General features: G+C 42.7%; 1 protein-coding gene across 1 annotated transcript in view; it reads right to left on the reverse strand.

The window, feature by feature from the left end:
• Positions 1–13,432, reverse strand: part of KCTD8 (potassium channel tetramerization domain containing 8) — a gene marked incomplete at both ends in the record, with an annotated part of 91,908 nt that extends 78,476 nt beyond the window's left edge. The window contains one exon of the mRNA XM_084204335.1: positions 12,589–13,432. Within this exon, the coding sequence (XP_084060461.1) occupies positions 12,589–13,432 (844 nt within the window). The remainder of the gene's footprint in view (positions 1–12,588) is intronic.
• Positions 13,433–14,661: the final 1,229 nt, after the last annotated feature.

The raw sequence follows: 14,661 nt of genomic DNA on the forward strand, positions 1-14,661 counted from the left end.
TCAACAATGGCAGCGCTATCCAATAAGTGGTTTGATTCCTTTTTTAGACACTCTCTTAACTGTGGCATATTTAAAAATTCTATGGATTTGAACATGGGCCAAAAAGTCCTACAAGAAACTTGATCCTGAAGCAATTGTTTCCATTCTGATAGAACACACTGATGTAAGTAAAAAGACAACATAAAGCTAAAACTTTGAAGTTTATGACTTTGAGAATAATCAGAATTTATAGCTTTCTAGCATCTACTTAATTTACCTGCAGCAGTTCACTTCCCCTTTTCTGAGAAGTGTCTTCAAATAGCCAATGTCGATGTAAATCACATCAGAGAAGAGAACCAGAAGATAACCAAGGAGCAGTCCAACCTCCTGCTCAAAAGCATGGTCAGTTATGAGGTTGGATCAGGTCAGCAGGGCTTGATGCAGACAGGTCCTGAAAGCCTCAAAGGCCACACAACATGCACAGCATCACTGCACAGACTGTTCCAACACCTCCTTAATGAAGGAAATGTTTTGCCTTTCAAGGAACTTTTAAGTCTATTAGGAAGCTTGAAGGCTGAGTTCTATGTGCCTACCATATGTAAGGTTTAACACTCTTAATTTCCTGATCCACAGTCTAAAACCATATACCTTTTTGAATTGAAATTATGGCAACATGCTCTGGACCAGCAGTAATTGTCTAGTAATTTGCAATAGTCTTGGTACATGACTGCTTGATAATAGCTTTTACTAGCATTGCTTTCACTGCTACAAACTGACCCAATTGAGCAAATTAATGAATGAGAGCTAACCACTACTGGAAAGCAAGGTGAATTTTGATAAAATGTCAATTTCTGGATTGCTAAACCTACGCTATAGCCACAGGATAAGGAAGGAAAGAAATAAGTGTGGTTTATTGCCAGTCACAGAGGTGATAAGAAAAACTACATTTTCCAAACCAGCAGTCTAACTTCAAATTTTTCTATCCCTGCTGCTTGCCTGATGCTCAAAGTGTAGATGGAAATTTTTACTGAACTTCTTGATTTTCTGAAAATACATTCAAGATTGAAAGCATTGATTTGGAGGTCAATTTTAGTCTCATATTATTCTCAAATGGGATTCATTACATGGTTCATTAAAAAGGGTAACTATTTTTGCTAGTAATCTCACTATGATGACAGAGGATAATTCTGATTCCAAAATCATGTATTTAAATATTTTTAAAAAACAAAGAATATCTTCTCAATGTTCAGAATATTTTTTCTGTATTCAGAAAATTCAGCTAAGCAACGACTCCAGGTTCCTTTGTACCTTTATGCATCACGTGTGACAATACAAAAAGTCTTCCATACATCATTAATATTAATTATGAATGAAAAAAAATTGCCACAGTCTAAAAAGCAAATAATTTTTCCATTTTTTTAATTTCAGGTTACTTATTGCTTATAACAACTGCTTTTGTCCCTCCATACTTTGCAGACAAATAAAGAATATTTAGATTAACTGTGTTAAGTTTGAGGTTACCATTGAATTTAAGCCGCTTCAGCAGCATGGTTGCAGGAACACAAACAGTGTGCCATAACTCTGCATAAATATTAGTTAGATGCAACTCTGGTCTTACTGGTGCCTTTGACCAAGAACCCTTTGGTTTGCATGCATAACAATACCTCAAGGAGTTATTTCCAGGTAGTTTGTGCTATACAAGTTTTTAATTGTGAATGCCCCACCCTGACTCATTGCTCTGGCACCGGAGCACTGAAGCACACCTGTGACCATGGTGCCTGGCCAGAGGTCACTGGAGGATGCAGGTTCTGACTTATTTGCTGGTATTCACAGAGGGCAGACATGGGAAATATATATAAATAATATAAATATACATATATAGCCATGGGACACCCCCAGGGCTGTAGTAGCCCTGACAGACCCACTGGGTTTGCCCAGCCTGCCCAGGAGCCATTCCAGCTGTCCCCCCTCGGGATGGCAGAGCCCAGGGCAGCAGCACAGACACCCTCCAGCTCCCCATGGCCTTACACCCGCCTTGCCAAGGGCACCCAACAGCACCATGAGCCCCACACACGCTTTTGGCAAGGGTGGGCAATGCTCTGCCCTGCTCCTAAGTCCATGTCTGACCCTGCAAACCAGAAAAGCAAAACCATCTTCTGAAGACATGGACTTGCACAGGCCATGCAGTTTTTATTCATGGCATCCCTAGCAATGGGATTTAGGAAGGAAGCACTGCCAGGAGACAGTAGCTGGGGAACTGATTAGACAGAGAGCATTTAACCTAATCTCCTCTGCCACGAGCACATTCTGCTTCCTGTAATTAAATGTGATCACAGATGCAATTATGTAGGGGCATAATTCCACAAATTTAGATGCCAAACTACTCCAGCTACAGGTGGAAAAAATAAATACTGAAAGTAGAGGAATAAAAATTGAGTGTTATGACTGGAGGCTGAACTACTAGGTAGCTAAAAGTTACATGAAGATATAAACTTAGCAGGTTATGAGGTAAAACTTCAAAAATTCCAATAATCTTCAAGTATCTAAATAACAAACAGTTCTGAAAAGTTTTCCCTTCTATCCTAAAGAATTACAGGATTATTTTGAAGCCAAAGGATGTCATTATCTGCTACTCCATATATTTCAGGGGGAACAAAACCACACAGACTGTGTCTCTCTACGTCTAAAAGATTTAGAGAGGTTATATTCACTTCCTCTATCCCCAGAAACAAACTGACAGTGTGAAGATGAGAAATTTATATTTGCAAGCTACAATATTAAGATAGGTAAACAAGCACAGCTTTCTGAGTGATTGGCAGCAGAAAATTGAAATCTCTGGGTCCTGGGAAAGTAAAAATTCCAAGCAGGATTGCTAATTACAGTGGTCTTAGCTCTGTTTCCTAAAGAGTTTTGTATTACTCCTTAAATATGATAAGGTTTAACTACACATAGTTCTTCTCCAAAGATGGAGATGAGAAATTTATATTTGCAAGCTACAATATTAGTCAAGTAGAAAGGCAGGTGTGGGACTTGATGCCAAAATTTTGAAGTTAAAAGAGGAAACAACTTTGCTTGAACAACAGTCCCATTCTATCTTCCATCGTAAATAGCCAAATTATTTTGTTCTTTCTTTTTCTCCCCCTGAAGTCCATGTAGCTTCAGCAATATTGATCAGCATTTGTATAAAGCTGTATAATGGTATTTTAAGAAGGACAGAATGAGTGATATTTATATTACCATACACTGGAAAGAGGCAAAAATAGATAGAAAGGCAAGAGTAGCCATGCCTCTCCTTTGTTTCAGAGCTGCTCAAAAGCCACAGTAGGCATTAACAACAGAAATAGTAACAGCTGTCTGAAAAGAACAATACTGGCGAGTGACTGCCTATAAAAGGGTGACTGTGAGAAGAAAGGGAAAGAAAATGTGTTTACTAAGAAAAGCTTGCAAAAAGTATTGTTTAGTTTTAATCTTTCTCCACTGTATTATCTACACATTACACTAATTAAATTGTTGGCACTCAATTTTACTGATTTATTTTATCTGCCTTCTAGCCCTTCTGTAGTTGATTTTCATATTATTTTGTATTCATGAGTTTCAATGAGAATGAAAAAGCTTGGATTAAGAACCAGAGTGTTAGAGAATAGTTCTGTATACACAAACTGGACATTTGTCATTGCTCTCATAGGTACGGTGGTTTTAATGATAATTTGAGTAACAAAAGAGGGGGAATGTCATTTAATAAACTGTTAGTAAGAGGTAATGAAATTAACCCTTTCACAGAAAAAATATTTATATAATCATGAATATATGTGTCTTTTTGCTTCTATAATTAAAGAGTTTCACAGATCCCTGTGACATACAAAATATTCACTAATACAAAGCTTTTGGAATGATAGTACACTTCCAATGACTCCTGTGGAACACACTGACATAGTTGTAATCATTGGCAGAACCTCTGAACATCTACATTCAAGAAATACAGAAAAATTTCACTACTAACTTAAGTTGTAGGAGAATGTTTACAACAAAATGTGACAAGAGTCCCTTAGCACTAGAACTTCTCTCTTTGAGGATATTTGTTAATACTATTAAAGGGTAAAACCCAGCAGGCATGAAAGACAAAAGATACAAATGCATCTGAAGGTTATTGTTGTTCGCTTATGCAAAAATAAAATACACTGACTAAGTTTCTGAATAGTATCTTTCTGATAATGCAAAGAGAACATCTCTATAATTATTAAATACAACTGAACATATGCTAGGCAAAGACTTGGAATCCTTACATTCATTTATGAAAAAAAAAAATTATGTTGATTTTTCCCCTCAGTTTCCCAGTAGTTTCTTCTACCCCTGAAGAGGTGTGCAGAATACCTATTTCAGTTGCACTTGTACCTGAATTGCTGTCTCTGCAAGGAGTTATTCACAGAATTTTTTTAAAAAAGTGTTGTACCATTCCCTTCAAAAGGAAGCACCATTATTTTTTTATTCCATAAGCTACTCTAGTTTTCTTTTTTTGCTAAGTGCATGTCATTGGGACAGGAGCAGATCAGGTACAGGGTAGATGGCTGGAGCAGTACAAAGCCAGCCCAGCGACAGTCCCCAGAGGCTGCAGCCCCTGCCCCTGCACCTCTTGCTCAGAGCCTCTGCCACAGGGTTCAGGCGTGTTAGGAACAATGAGAAAGGGCTCAACTACATTTTGACCCAGCTGCTCTCAGCTGCCAGATATTGATGAAGGAATCATTGCACCAGCTGTAACCCAGAGCAGTCCTCACATTGCTCAAGGCCAGGCAGACCCCACAGCACAAGGAACGGGCAAACACACTGCTCCAGATCCCTGGGGGAACAGCTCCTCCTCTGAGCAGCCTGGGAGAGACAACATACAAGTAGCCTCACAAAGAAATAGCATTTGCATAAACGTTTTTAAAGCATTGTGTTCATCTCTTTGCTAGAATCATGCAGCTCATTAACACCACTGTGATTTTTACTGGTGAAGTCCCCCAAATATTTAGAGCTGTGATGATACGAATGGAGTTGCGCCTTGCAGCAAGATGCACCCTTTAGTTTGTCTCCTGAAGCTACACTGTCAAAATGCAAAAAACATGGTTTTAGCTACCACAATCTTAGAAAATGCAACCAAAATGGAATGGCACCAGCTTCTAAAGTTACCACAAAAATTACAAATCATCACTGCGTAACTCCTGACAGGGTTTTGTGTATTAGAAACAGTTACAAAACCAAGTTACCACTCGTGTAGTTTGAATTTCACTTTTATGTGAGGGACTAGCACAAAGCCATTTGTTGCTTCATTCCCAGTGAAGCTGCAATTTTGAATGGAACTTTATTCTCAGTTTCACACACTGTTGGTTCTTATATATATATGATTAGTTCCATTTAGATCAAAGAAAAAAAAAAAAAAAGGAATTAATTCTCTTAATATTCCTGAATTTATAAGAGGTAAAAGCTAAATGTGCAATTACTGGCTTAAAAATAAAAAAATTTAAAAATACAAAGCGTTTAAATGAAAGTACTCAAATTCTGCTGAGAATCATATTTTACACATAGGACTTTTTTTCTCCTAACATTTATTCAATATATGAATTTTAAGTAGAGTATAAATTACTTCTTCTGAAAAAGAACATGCAGTTTGATCAAGCTGGAGTGAACAACCTCCACAGGAAATCCATCATGAAGCATTTGATTTGCTAAAGCAAAATGGAATTTGCCTAGTAATTTTTTTAAGGATTTTCCACTGGACTTCCAGTGGCTTGGTTTATAAAAGAGCTATGATTTGAGTGGCATTAGTACTCCACATGCTTTAGGAAGAAAAGCATGTCTTGTAAGGAAAAGTGAAACAAAATCATCCTTGGATATCAAAATAACATCAGTTTGTTAGGTTAGGATCTCAGCTGGTATAGTGCCTTCAACTTTTTTCAATCACAGCCAAATAACCACCAACAAAATAAGCAGTCTGTAGTGTGAAAAAGCCCTGCAAACACAACCACGGCCAGTTTAACTCTGTCACAGACTTCTGACAGTGAAGTACTCCAAAACTGGAGAAAGAAAATCTGAAGAAATAATCTGGGAGCAAAAGCAGAGCAGGGCTGCACCACTCGCCTCTCCTGCAGCGTGTGACACCCAGCACCTGCTGAGACAATGCAGGACAATGCTCAGCTGGCTGCAAGCTCCACCAAGCAGCACACCAGTCTGGAGCTGCTCAGGATGCCAGCAGGGTGAGATGGATGCACACCACCCTGTGCACTTTCCTTCCTGGCCCACCTGGGCATTCTGAGCGCATCCTTACACTGGTAACACACCAGAACACAAGGAATTCCTTCTGGCTGCTTTGTCCAGGCCAGGCTGGTGTTCAGCTGGACCAAGAAAAGGACCATTCCTGACACTCTTTCCTCCTCACAGCCACAGGATCTTACTTTTGGCCTCTGAGAGAGCTGCCTGAGCAGCTTTTAATTTCTGGACACCTGTGTGTGGAACTATGGCAAGAAAGGGGATAATCAATGAACAACCTGGTGGTGCAAATCTCAGTGAATTCTCACAAATTCTCACCACAGTGTAACAAATGTGGTATTTGCAGCAAAGGGGAAGGCCAGACATAGTGAAATACCAGCCATAGCATACTGAGAAAGCAAACATTGCAAAATATATTTTATTAGCAGTAATGTTTTAATTTTAAATCATCTGCCTGGAATATTAAAATAAAGTTTTTGTATGCATAACTTCTGTGCTTGAACAGTAGATAACTAGAATTTTGTGTGGATGCTAAAGAAAAAATAAAATAAGATTTGCTTATCTTACTGTGAAAAAATAAACATTTCCCAGCAACTACTGTCATAAATCCTTGAAAATCTATGAAATGATCTGACACCAAGAAGTGGCTCTCCTGAAAAATATTACAGATCCAGCAAAGTCAGCTTTTCTAATTCTGTCACTTTTCCCCCAAAGTAATCCACAAGAAATACCAGTCTGGGATAATATCAAAACCAGTGTGTTTCCATTTCCTGACATCAGAAATAACAGCTGCTTCCATCAATTCTTGCTTATTCTTTATCTAGCATTGCTCCTGGTTTATAATTCCAGGACAGTTGGTTTTCTTAGTTAATCTCTAATTCTATTTTTTAAATACCACACAACATTTTCAACACTCAGCTCTAAATATTTTAAAGGCTCCACAATACTTAAAATATGATTTTACTGTAGTAAGACCAGAAACTGGAGACAACAGATAAAATGTGATCACAAATCATTGTATTGAGTTATGCATATTTTGAAAGAAGTGTAAAAAAAAAATCAAGAGGTTCCTGGTATAGTTTTTTACTGCAGCAGTGTCTTTATATCAGCTGTAGAGGAATGCAGGTTATTTTAATTTTTTATTAGAAAGCCAAATCTGTTCAAAGTTCTTTTTAATCTCATATTTTAAAATATTTCTGAGATAAAGTCTATTGGTTGAAATGATGACTAACATCAGAATACCAGTTTCAGCAGACTAGATTATCACACATTATATCAAGTGGCAGCATAATAGTAATATTCCTATATTATTAATTATGACTGCACACTTTGATTCATCCCTTTGCATTCAGGAACATATATTTTGGAAGAATGACAAGAGAAGAAGCAGAGCATTATTTACTTAATTTTAAGCTGTATTAAGTGCTGAGCTGAAATTATAAAACAGAACATCCTGAAGTTCTGCACCAGTTTTCCAAAGTCAAAGGACTGCTGACAAAATCTCTCTTTAAAGGGCTTTGCTCAATAGTCCTGCCAGAAACAACATTCTAGATCTTGAAACTGTTAGAAATCTGAAGCTTTTCTACACTGTGCTTGTGATACTGATTTAATCCTTCACATCACCTCATCACACTAAAATTTGTACTCTAATCTTTGATACTCTGGTTCAGGTTCAAAGTAAATTGTCCCAGTTTATCTCCATGTGTCACAGAGATGTAATTTCCTTGGTCTCCTTTTTCTCCTCAATGCCTTACATATATTTATTCCACATTAAAAAAACTCCACCAAAGATGCAGCGATGGATGGAGAAGAGCTTGACATGGTCACAGGAACTATTTGCAGGATGGCTCTCACACCACTCTGCCCTTGGAAGAGCAGTTTAGGGTTATGTGCCACCCCACCAACCCCTCACTACCCCAGTGGATGCTGAACTGGATTTGGCACTTACAACACCTCAATGTATTTTACATGCAACCACACAATCAATGTTGGTTAGGTTTCATTGTTGTTGTTGGGTGGGTTTTTTTTTTGGGGGGGGGGGCGTTGCTGCTATCATTTGTTTGAGTTTGTGGGTTTTTTTAAATACCATACTTCCTCCTAAAAATTCATTTCTTCTAACTGCTTATTCCCCATCTGATTACAAAATTATTATCACTTGTTTATGACAATTTCCACAGCATCCAATGTAATCAGAAAGTGCTGTGACTTCTAGTGCAAAATAAGCACCATAAATCCATGCTAATGTCACCTGTTATAAAACAAAAACAGGAGAAAAGGAAAACAGAAACTGTCATATGTGAAACAGGAGTGTCAACACAGAAAGCATGTCAAAATTTTCAGGGAAAATTACTGTATTCTTCTTATAATAAAGATGTCAGTTCAGCATAGTAGGCTTTCAGCTGAACACAATACTCTCAAAACCCCTAAGTCACATTGCAGAGCAGATGTTAAAAGCAAAATCCATTAGGACTAATTAGATTCTACAGAAGAAAAAAAACTAGTAGTAGCATGCACAGGCAATCTTGCATTACACAACAGTACTGAGAGATAACATGAACCACAAAAAAAATTCCCTCAAAAACATTAAACATGTAAATTTCACCCTTTTCTCACAAAGATGTACACTAACAGAAGACATGTTACAGTGCTTGCAGCCACAGGAAGGAGCAAGGTCTCCTGTCTCCAGTTGGAAGCAACTTCTGTGATGGCCATAGCCTGTACATCAACAGGTAATTAATTAATCTGTCATCCTCTATGGCAGTGTGAAACTAAGCAGCAGAAGAGTTTGAGCATCCTTCCCAAACTGCATATGCATCTCACGTTACACTAACCTGACCCAAGTCATCCTCACATGTTCTAAGGTGAGAGTGTTAATAGCATGCAGCCAAAAAAAACCACTTTGTGGCAGTCTCTGATAGAGCCTTTTCACTACCACATAGTAGTTTACTCCTTTAACTGACCATTAGGAGACAGAGACTGGATTTGTAATGGACATCTGGAACAGATCTATGAGCACTTTTCAGAATTGAGCCACCAATGCAAGGTACAGGCTAAATTCTGGCTATGTACTAACTGTGTAGACAAATGAATCTGACATTGCATACATGATAGCTCAAACACCACTAGGGGCAAAGAACTTAATTTTTTTTTATAGGATTTATACATACTAAGAAGGAAATCTGGTTTTGTATTTGTCATGACACATTGCCAAAGGCTGGAGCGTTATTTCCCGGTAAGCAGTGTCAAATAACCTCTGGTTCCTCAATCAGAATTAGTCTGCATCTATCCCTAGATATTAAGCTGTTCATAAATGAGTTTAATGCATATGCAGTATCCCAAGTGAATTTGATCTTCCAGAATGTTTAAGAATATAATTTCCATTTTTTTAGAAAAGTGATAGATGATCATTTCAACTCAAAAATCCTACTAAAGTTTAAGAGATCCTAGAAACATATGTTTCACAAACCACAGATTAAACCTTTGTCTCTCTTTTGTGGCTCTTGGGTATAAACTCATTCAGCTACTTATGGCCCCAGAAAACAGACATGTTTTTCCTCATGTATGTTCCCAATCATTTTACTATCTACCATTACTAGGAAACAGAATTGTCCACAGTCCTCAGGAGAAATGGTGAAAAATAAGCTAATGGGACTGCTATGGACTCACAGACCAACAAATAATACAGTTGCTGCTGGTTGCAGATGCTCATGCTGTGAATAACAAATGCAAATGCAGGTACAGCTGTTTCCAGTGGGATATAAAACTGGGTTTCTTCTTTGCTAGCACCAAATTAAGTCTCAGGCACTGTCCAAAACTGGAATAGGCTCCCTAAAGTCTTTAGTCTTGATATTTTTTTTGCCTGTAAAACTTAGTCCAGGGCCGGACATGAGAGCTCTTGAAATCATCAACTTCCCACCAAAAACTGCTTCCCCTTCAGGGTTCATGGGGACATTTGGCAAGGAATGAATTGAAAAGCAACTGCTCTTCTTCTTGTGTCTTAAGCTCTGCTCATGAGCAAGGAAGGAACGTGGCCCTGGCTAAGGCTGCTGGAGAGCTTAGAGCCAGTAGCCCTGATCCCTCTTGTCACTCTTGCTGCAGAGCACAAGGCTTCCAAGGCTCACTCTCCATTTGCTGGATTCTTGAGCAGCTGTCAGGCAAGGCAGCAGCACACACACAATCCATCCAGGGCGTTTTATAACCATTATCATAATAAAGTGTTGTTTTATCAACAGTCTCCATCAATTGGAGATTTAGTCAGACTAAAAAAAAAGACAACAAAAAAACCTAGAGCATTTACTCCAGGCACTGTTTCACATGTTTCTCTTCCCATTTTGGTGATTTTCTTTAGTGCTGTTTCCATATTGCTATATTTCAGAGAAATGTATCTGATCACAAAACAATGTATAAAGTCATTATACAAAAAAGATTCTAAATGCATAGCAAGCAACCAAAATTAAAATATGCCCAACATCTTTTCAGCCTATTTTTTTCTTAGTCATTTTTTTGCATTCAGAAGTAAAACAAAACAAAACTCCCACCTGAAAAATTAAGCAAAACCATAAATTTTCAGTTAACTGTATCAATTTAAGTAATTAACTAACTAGTTTACTTTTCACATCAGAAGCTTGAAGACTAAAAACCAAAACAAAAATCATGACATACAACATCCAGTTCATCCCTGGCATTATTCCAAATAAATCAGTGGTATTACGCTGGGGATTAATTTGGAACACTGATGTGAATTAGAGGACTGTTCTATACAGCAGCCTCATTGTAACATACACACAAAAAAATAACCAAAACATTATGAGCATCACAAATGCTCATGAAAACAATTATGCACCTACAAATCTATTTAGAAGCAAACAGTACATACTATTTCAAGGAAATTTATTATTTAGAAAATAATTATGTCAAATTTTCTGAGAAAGACGGTTTAATAATCATGTAAAATACTTGATAGAATCCCACCCAGGAGAATTTGAAGCTCCTCTAGAGCTCAGTTTTCACATATCCCATTGAAATATGACCAGTGATAGGTTATGCAATTAATCCTCAAAAACAGTTTTAATCCAGTTTTAAAGATTGATCTGAGTACTAAAGTCTGCTCAGCAAATGGAAGTCACCACCTATACAATATAGAACAATATAAACTAATGAATTTCTCCTCCCAGTAGAAAACCATTCACATTTTCCTCCTCTGTTAAATACCGTGCCTAATTCCAGTTTTGCAGGGCAAACAAGTTGTTTCTGTTCAGCTGCCTAACTAGTGAAGTTAGTCAGAGGCTGCATCTCCCGCCTCACCACAGAGGCAGGCAGATGCTCTGCCAATTCATCCCTTCTTTGCTCAGAGAACGTGAGACCACACAGAGGCAGGAGAAGAAAGAAGTGAATGCAGACCACATCTCTCTTCTGCCGGCTCGCTCGACTCTCAAACACATCTGTAATGTTTAAGGCTGCCTCTGCCTTTCGAAGACAAATCTCTGCCAGGGGATGGTGTTCTCGATCCAGCTGCAGTTTCATGACCCGAACCCGCTGCTCAGCCAGTGCCCTACATAGCACTACACACTTTGCCAGACTGAAAATCATTCGTCATCTCTCGGTTTTCCTATCTGCGAGTGACCCGAAACCTCTAATGCTACCCACAGCCAACCAGCGGAGTTGCTTAGGAGCTGGCTATGGAGTGGTTAATTTCTCTTTTCCAATTTTCGTCCACCTTGGAGCCAGACTCTTTCTTGCTCCTTGGGAAGTTGGCTGTGCCCTCGCTGCCCCTTCCCTCACGGGGACCGTGCCCAGGCGCAGTGCGCTCACTCGAAGGAAACGCAGCGATAAAATATTAAAACCCTTCCTTGCTCGGGGATCTCTGCGTCGCCTCGCTGGCGGGAGCACCGCAACGCTCCGCGCCGGAGCCGGAGCCGGAGCCGCGCCCGCACCGCGCACCGCGCACCGCGCCCGCCCAGATGGGCAGCATCACCCCCCCACACCCCCCCCACCGAGGTCGTAGCCCCCCGATCCGCAGCCAGTGACCCTTCCCCCGGAACATCCCGACACGCAGGGGCTGCCTCTCGGCACCGAAAGGCGGGATCAGCCCAGGCTGCCCCACGGAGTGTGCGTGGGGAAATGCTCCCACGCCGCGCTCCGGACGGGGCAATTTAGGCAGTCCTGTCCCGCCCCCACAACGCACAAAATGAAATTTGAACTATGGCGGTGACAGAGCAGAGTGAGGGGAAACGGGGAAGCCCCCATGTCTCTCCAGCTACATGTTGCTTTGGGACAGCGAGCGCTCTGGGGGTGCAGCTGTACTTTAGGAGCACCCGCCGGGGACGAGGGCGAGGGGGACGACACCGGGGCGCGGGCAGCACTTACTGAAGAAGATGTACTCTGTGTAGCTGCTCCAGATCTTGTCGTCCCTGTACTGGTTGATGAAGGCGGCAGTGCCCGTGGAGTTGCAAGCCACCATGTGGAAGCCCGCCTCGGACAGCCGGTCGAAGGCTTGCTCCAGGTAGGTGAATTTGAGGTAGAAGCGGGAGGTGTACTTCTCGGGGGGCCGGTCGGGGTCACGGCTCTCGTTGAGGGTCTCTCCGAAGACCTCCTTGGCCAGGGCGATCCTACCGCACACCATGATGCGGGCGACGCGGCGAAACTTGGCGTCCGCCTGGTTGTCCCGCACCGTGGTGTAGGAGCCGCGGTAGCCCACGGTGAGGAAGCCCGAGCGCTTGTCCAGCGCCGCCCGCTGAAGCCGGTCGCTGCTGCCCTGCGAGTTGCTATCCTCCAGGTCGCTCTGGCAGCCCTCGTCGTTGAGTGAGCTCTGCTTGGTGACCTTGGGCGACAGCAGCTTCACCAGGTCGCCCAGCTGGAAATACTCGGCCTCCCGCAGGAGCCGTTCCTTCTCGGGGAAGTGCTCGGGCAGCGCCAGCTGCTTGTCCCGCAGGTAATCCAGCACGTACCTGAAGAGGAAGCCGTCGCGGTCGATGAAGAAGCGCGCCCGGCTGTCCCTGGGCAGCTGGCGGGCCGCCGCCGGGCCGCCCCGGCACGGGGAGAACATGGTGGCCAGCGTGCTGTCCGGGACGCTGAGCAGCGTGGAGTGCCTCGTCACGTACACCTGGCCCCCCACGTTCAGCTCCACCACCTCGGGGAACGGCGAGCCCGACGGCCCCGATACCATGTCGCTGATGGGCAGGATGCTGCCGCCCGCCTCCTTCAAAGCCATGGCTGCGAGCGGGCGGCCGCGAAGGAGGGTCTCCCTCCTAAAAAAGCCGGCCTCCCTCCACCCCTCCTTCCCTCCCCTCCCCTCCACCCACACCTCCCTTCCTCCTCCTCCTCCTCTCCCTCCTCCTCCTCCTCCTTCTTCTCCTCCTTCCCCCGCCGCCCGGCGCGCCCGGAAGCGCCTGGACGGAGCCGCTGCTCCGCCGCCCTCCGGCGCGGCAGCGGGCGGCAGGACCCCGGCCCGGGCGTCCCCTCTGTGCCCCGGCGGTGGGACAGCCTGGGCAGGGCTCTGGGCTGGCCCGGCGAGACCGGACCCGAGCGCCCCCCGGCCCTGGCTGCTCCGCCCGGCGGGGCGCGGGGCCCGCAGCCGCGCTGGCCTCGGGGCCGAGCGGCCGCCGGAGCCGGCTGCCACTTTGCCAAGCGCTGCCGCGCTGCCAGGCTCGGCCCAGGGAAGAGCCAAGCCCATACCGGGCTCCTCCCCTCGCTTCGGCTGGCTGGCTTGCTTCGGTTTGAAATTAATTTTTTTCCCCCCCTTGAAAATCTCCCAGCCTCCCCCAGATGCCTCTGCCTGTCTTACACTGTCGCTCCGGTCGGCGCTTGCAGTGCTAGAATGATGGTCGTCCTTCCAAGAGTAGCATCCAGCAGGATGCATATGACAGCATTTTTGCCCATCTTTCCTCTATCAGCATGCCTTTAATACGAGTGAAGAGGGCGTTTAATAGAGGGCACAAAAGAAGCCAGCGTTCAGCTGTGCTCGTGGCACAAATCTAATGGGTCCTGATGGGACACCAATGCTGTTTTTGATGTTGTGAGGATTCACTATGGCAAGGCACACTGGATCTTGATTTTCAGAGAATCTAAGCATGCTGTCTAGATTGATGATGGAATTGGGGTGATTCAGAGCAGAAAAAAAAGTCAGCTGCCTTTTGGATCCAAATGACAGACATTGATTTGGAACACATTAAAGTCTGGATTCTTGGCTGTGAGGCACCTCAATTCTACTATATTAAAGCAGTGTAGAGTTTTTAATTTTTATCTGTTTCTAGTGAGAGCCACAGCTCACCTGCATCCAGATTTCTGATGCATGTATTTCCAGGCTGTGCTGCTGGAATATATTAGGGCCCAGATTTGTGCTCATGCATTGGCTGAGAGATGTACAATTGCATTTGCCAGTAAAAATCAAGCCCTAAACCTGACTGTGTTACTCTGACTACCAGTGCCAGGCCTAAGTGT

This window comes from Fringilla coelebs (genome assembly GCF_963513975.1).
Source record: "Fringilla coelebs genome assembly, chromosome: 4".
Taxonomy (NCBI): Eukaryota; Metazoa; Chordata; class Aves; order Passeriformes; family Fringillidae; genus Fringilla; species Fringilla coelebs.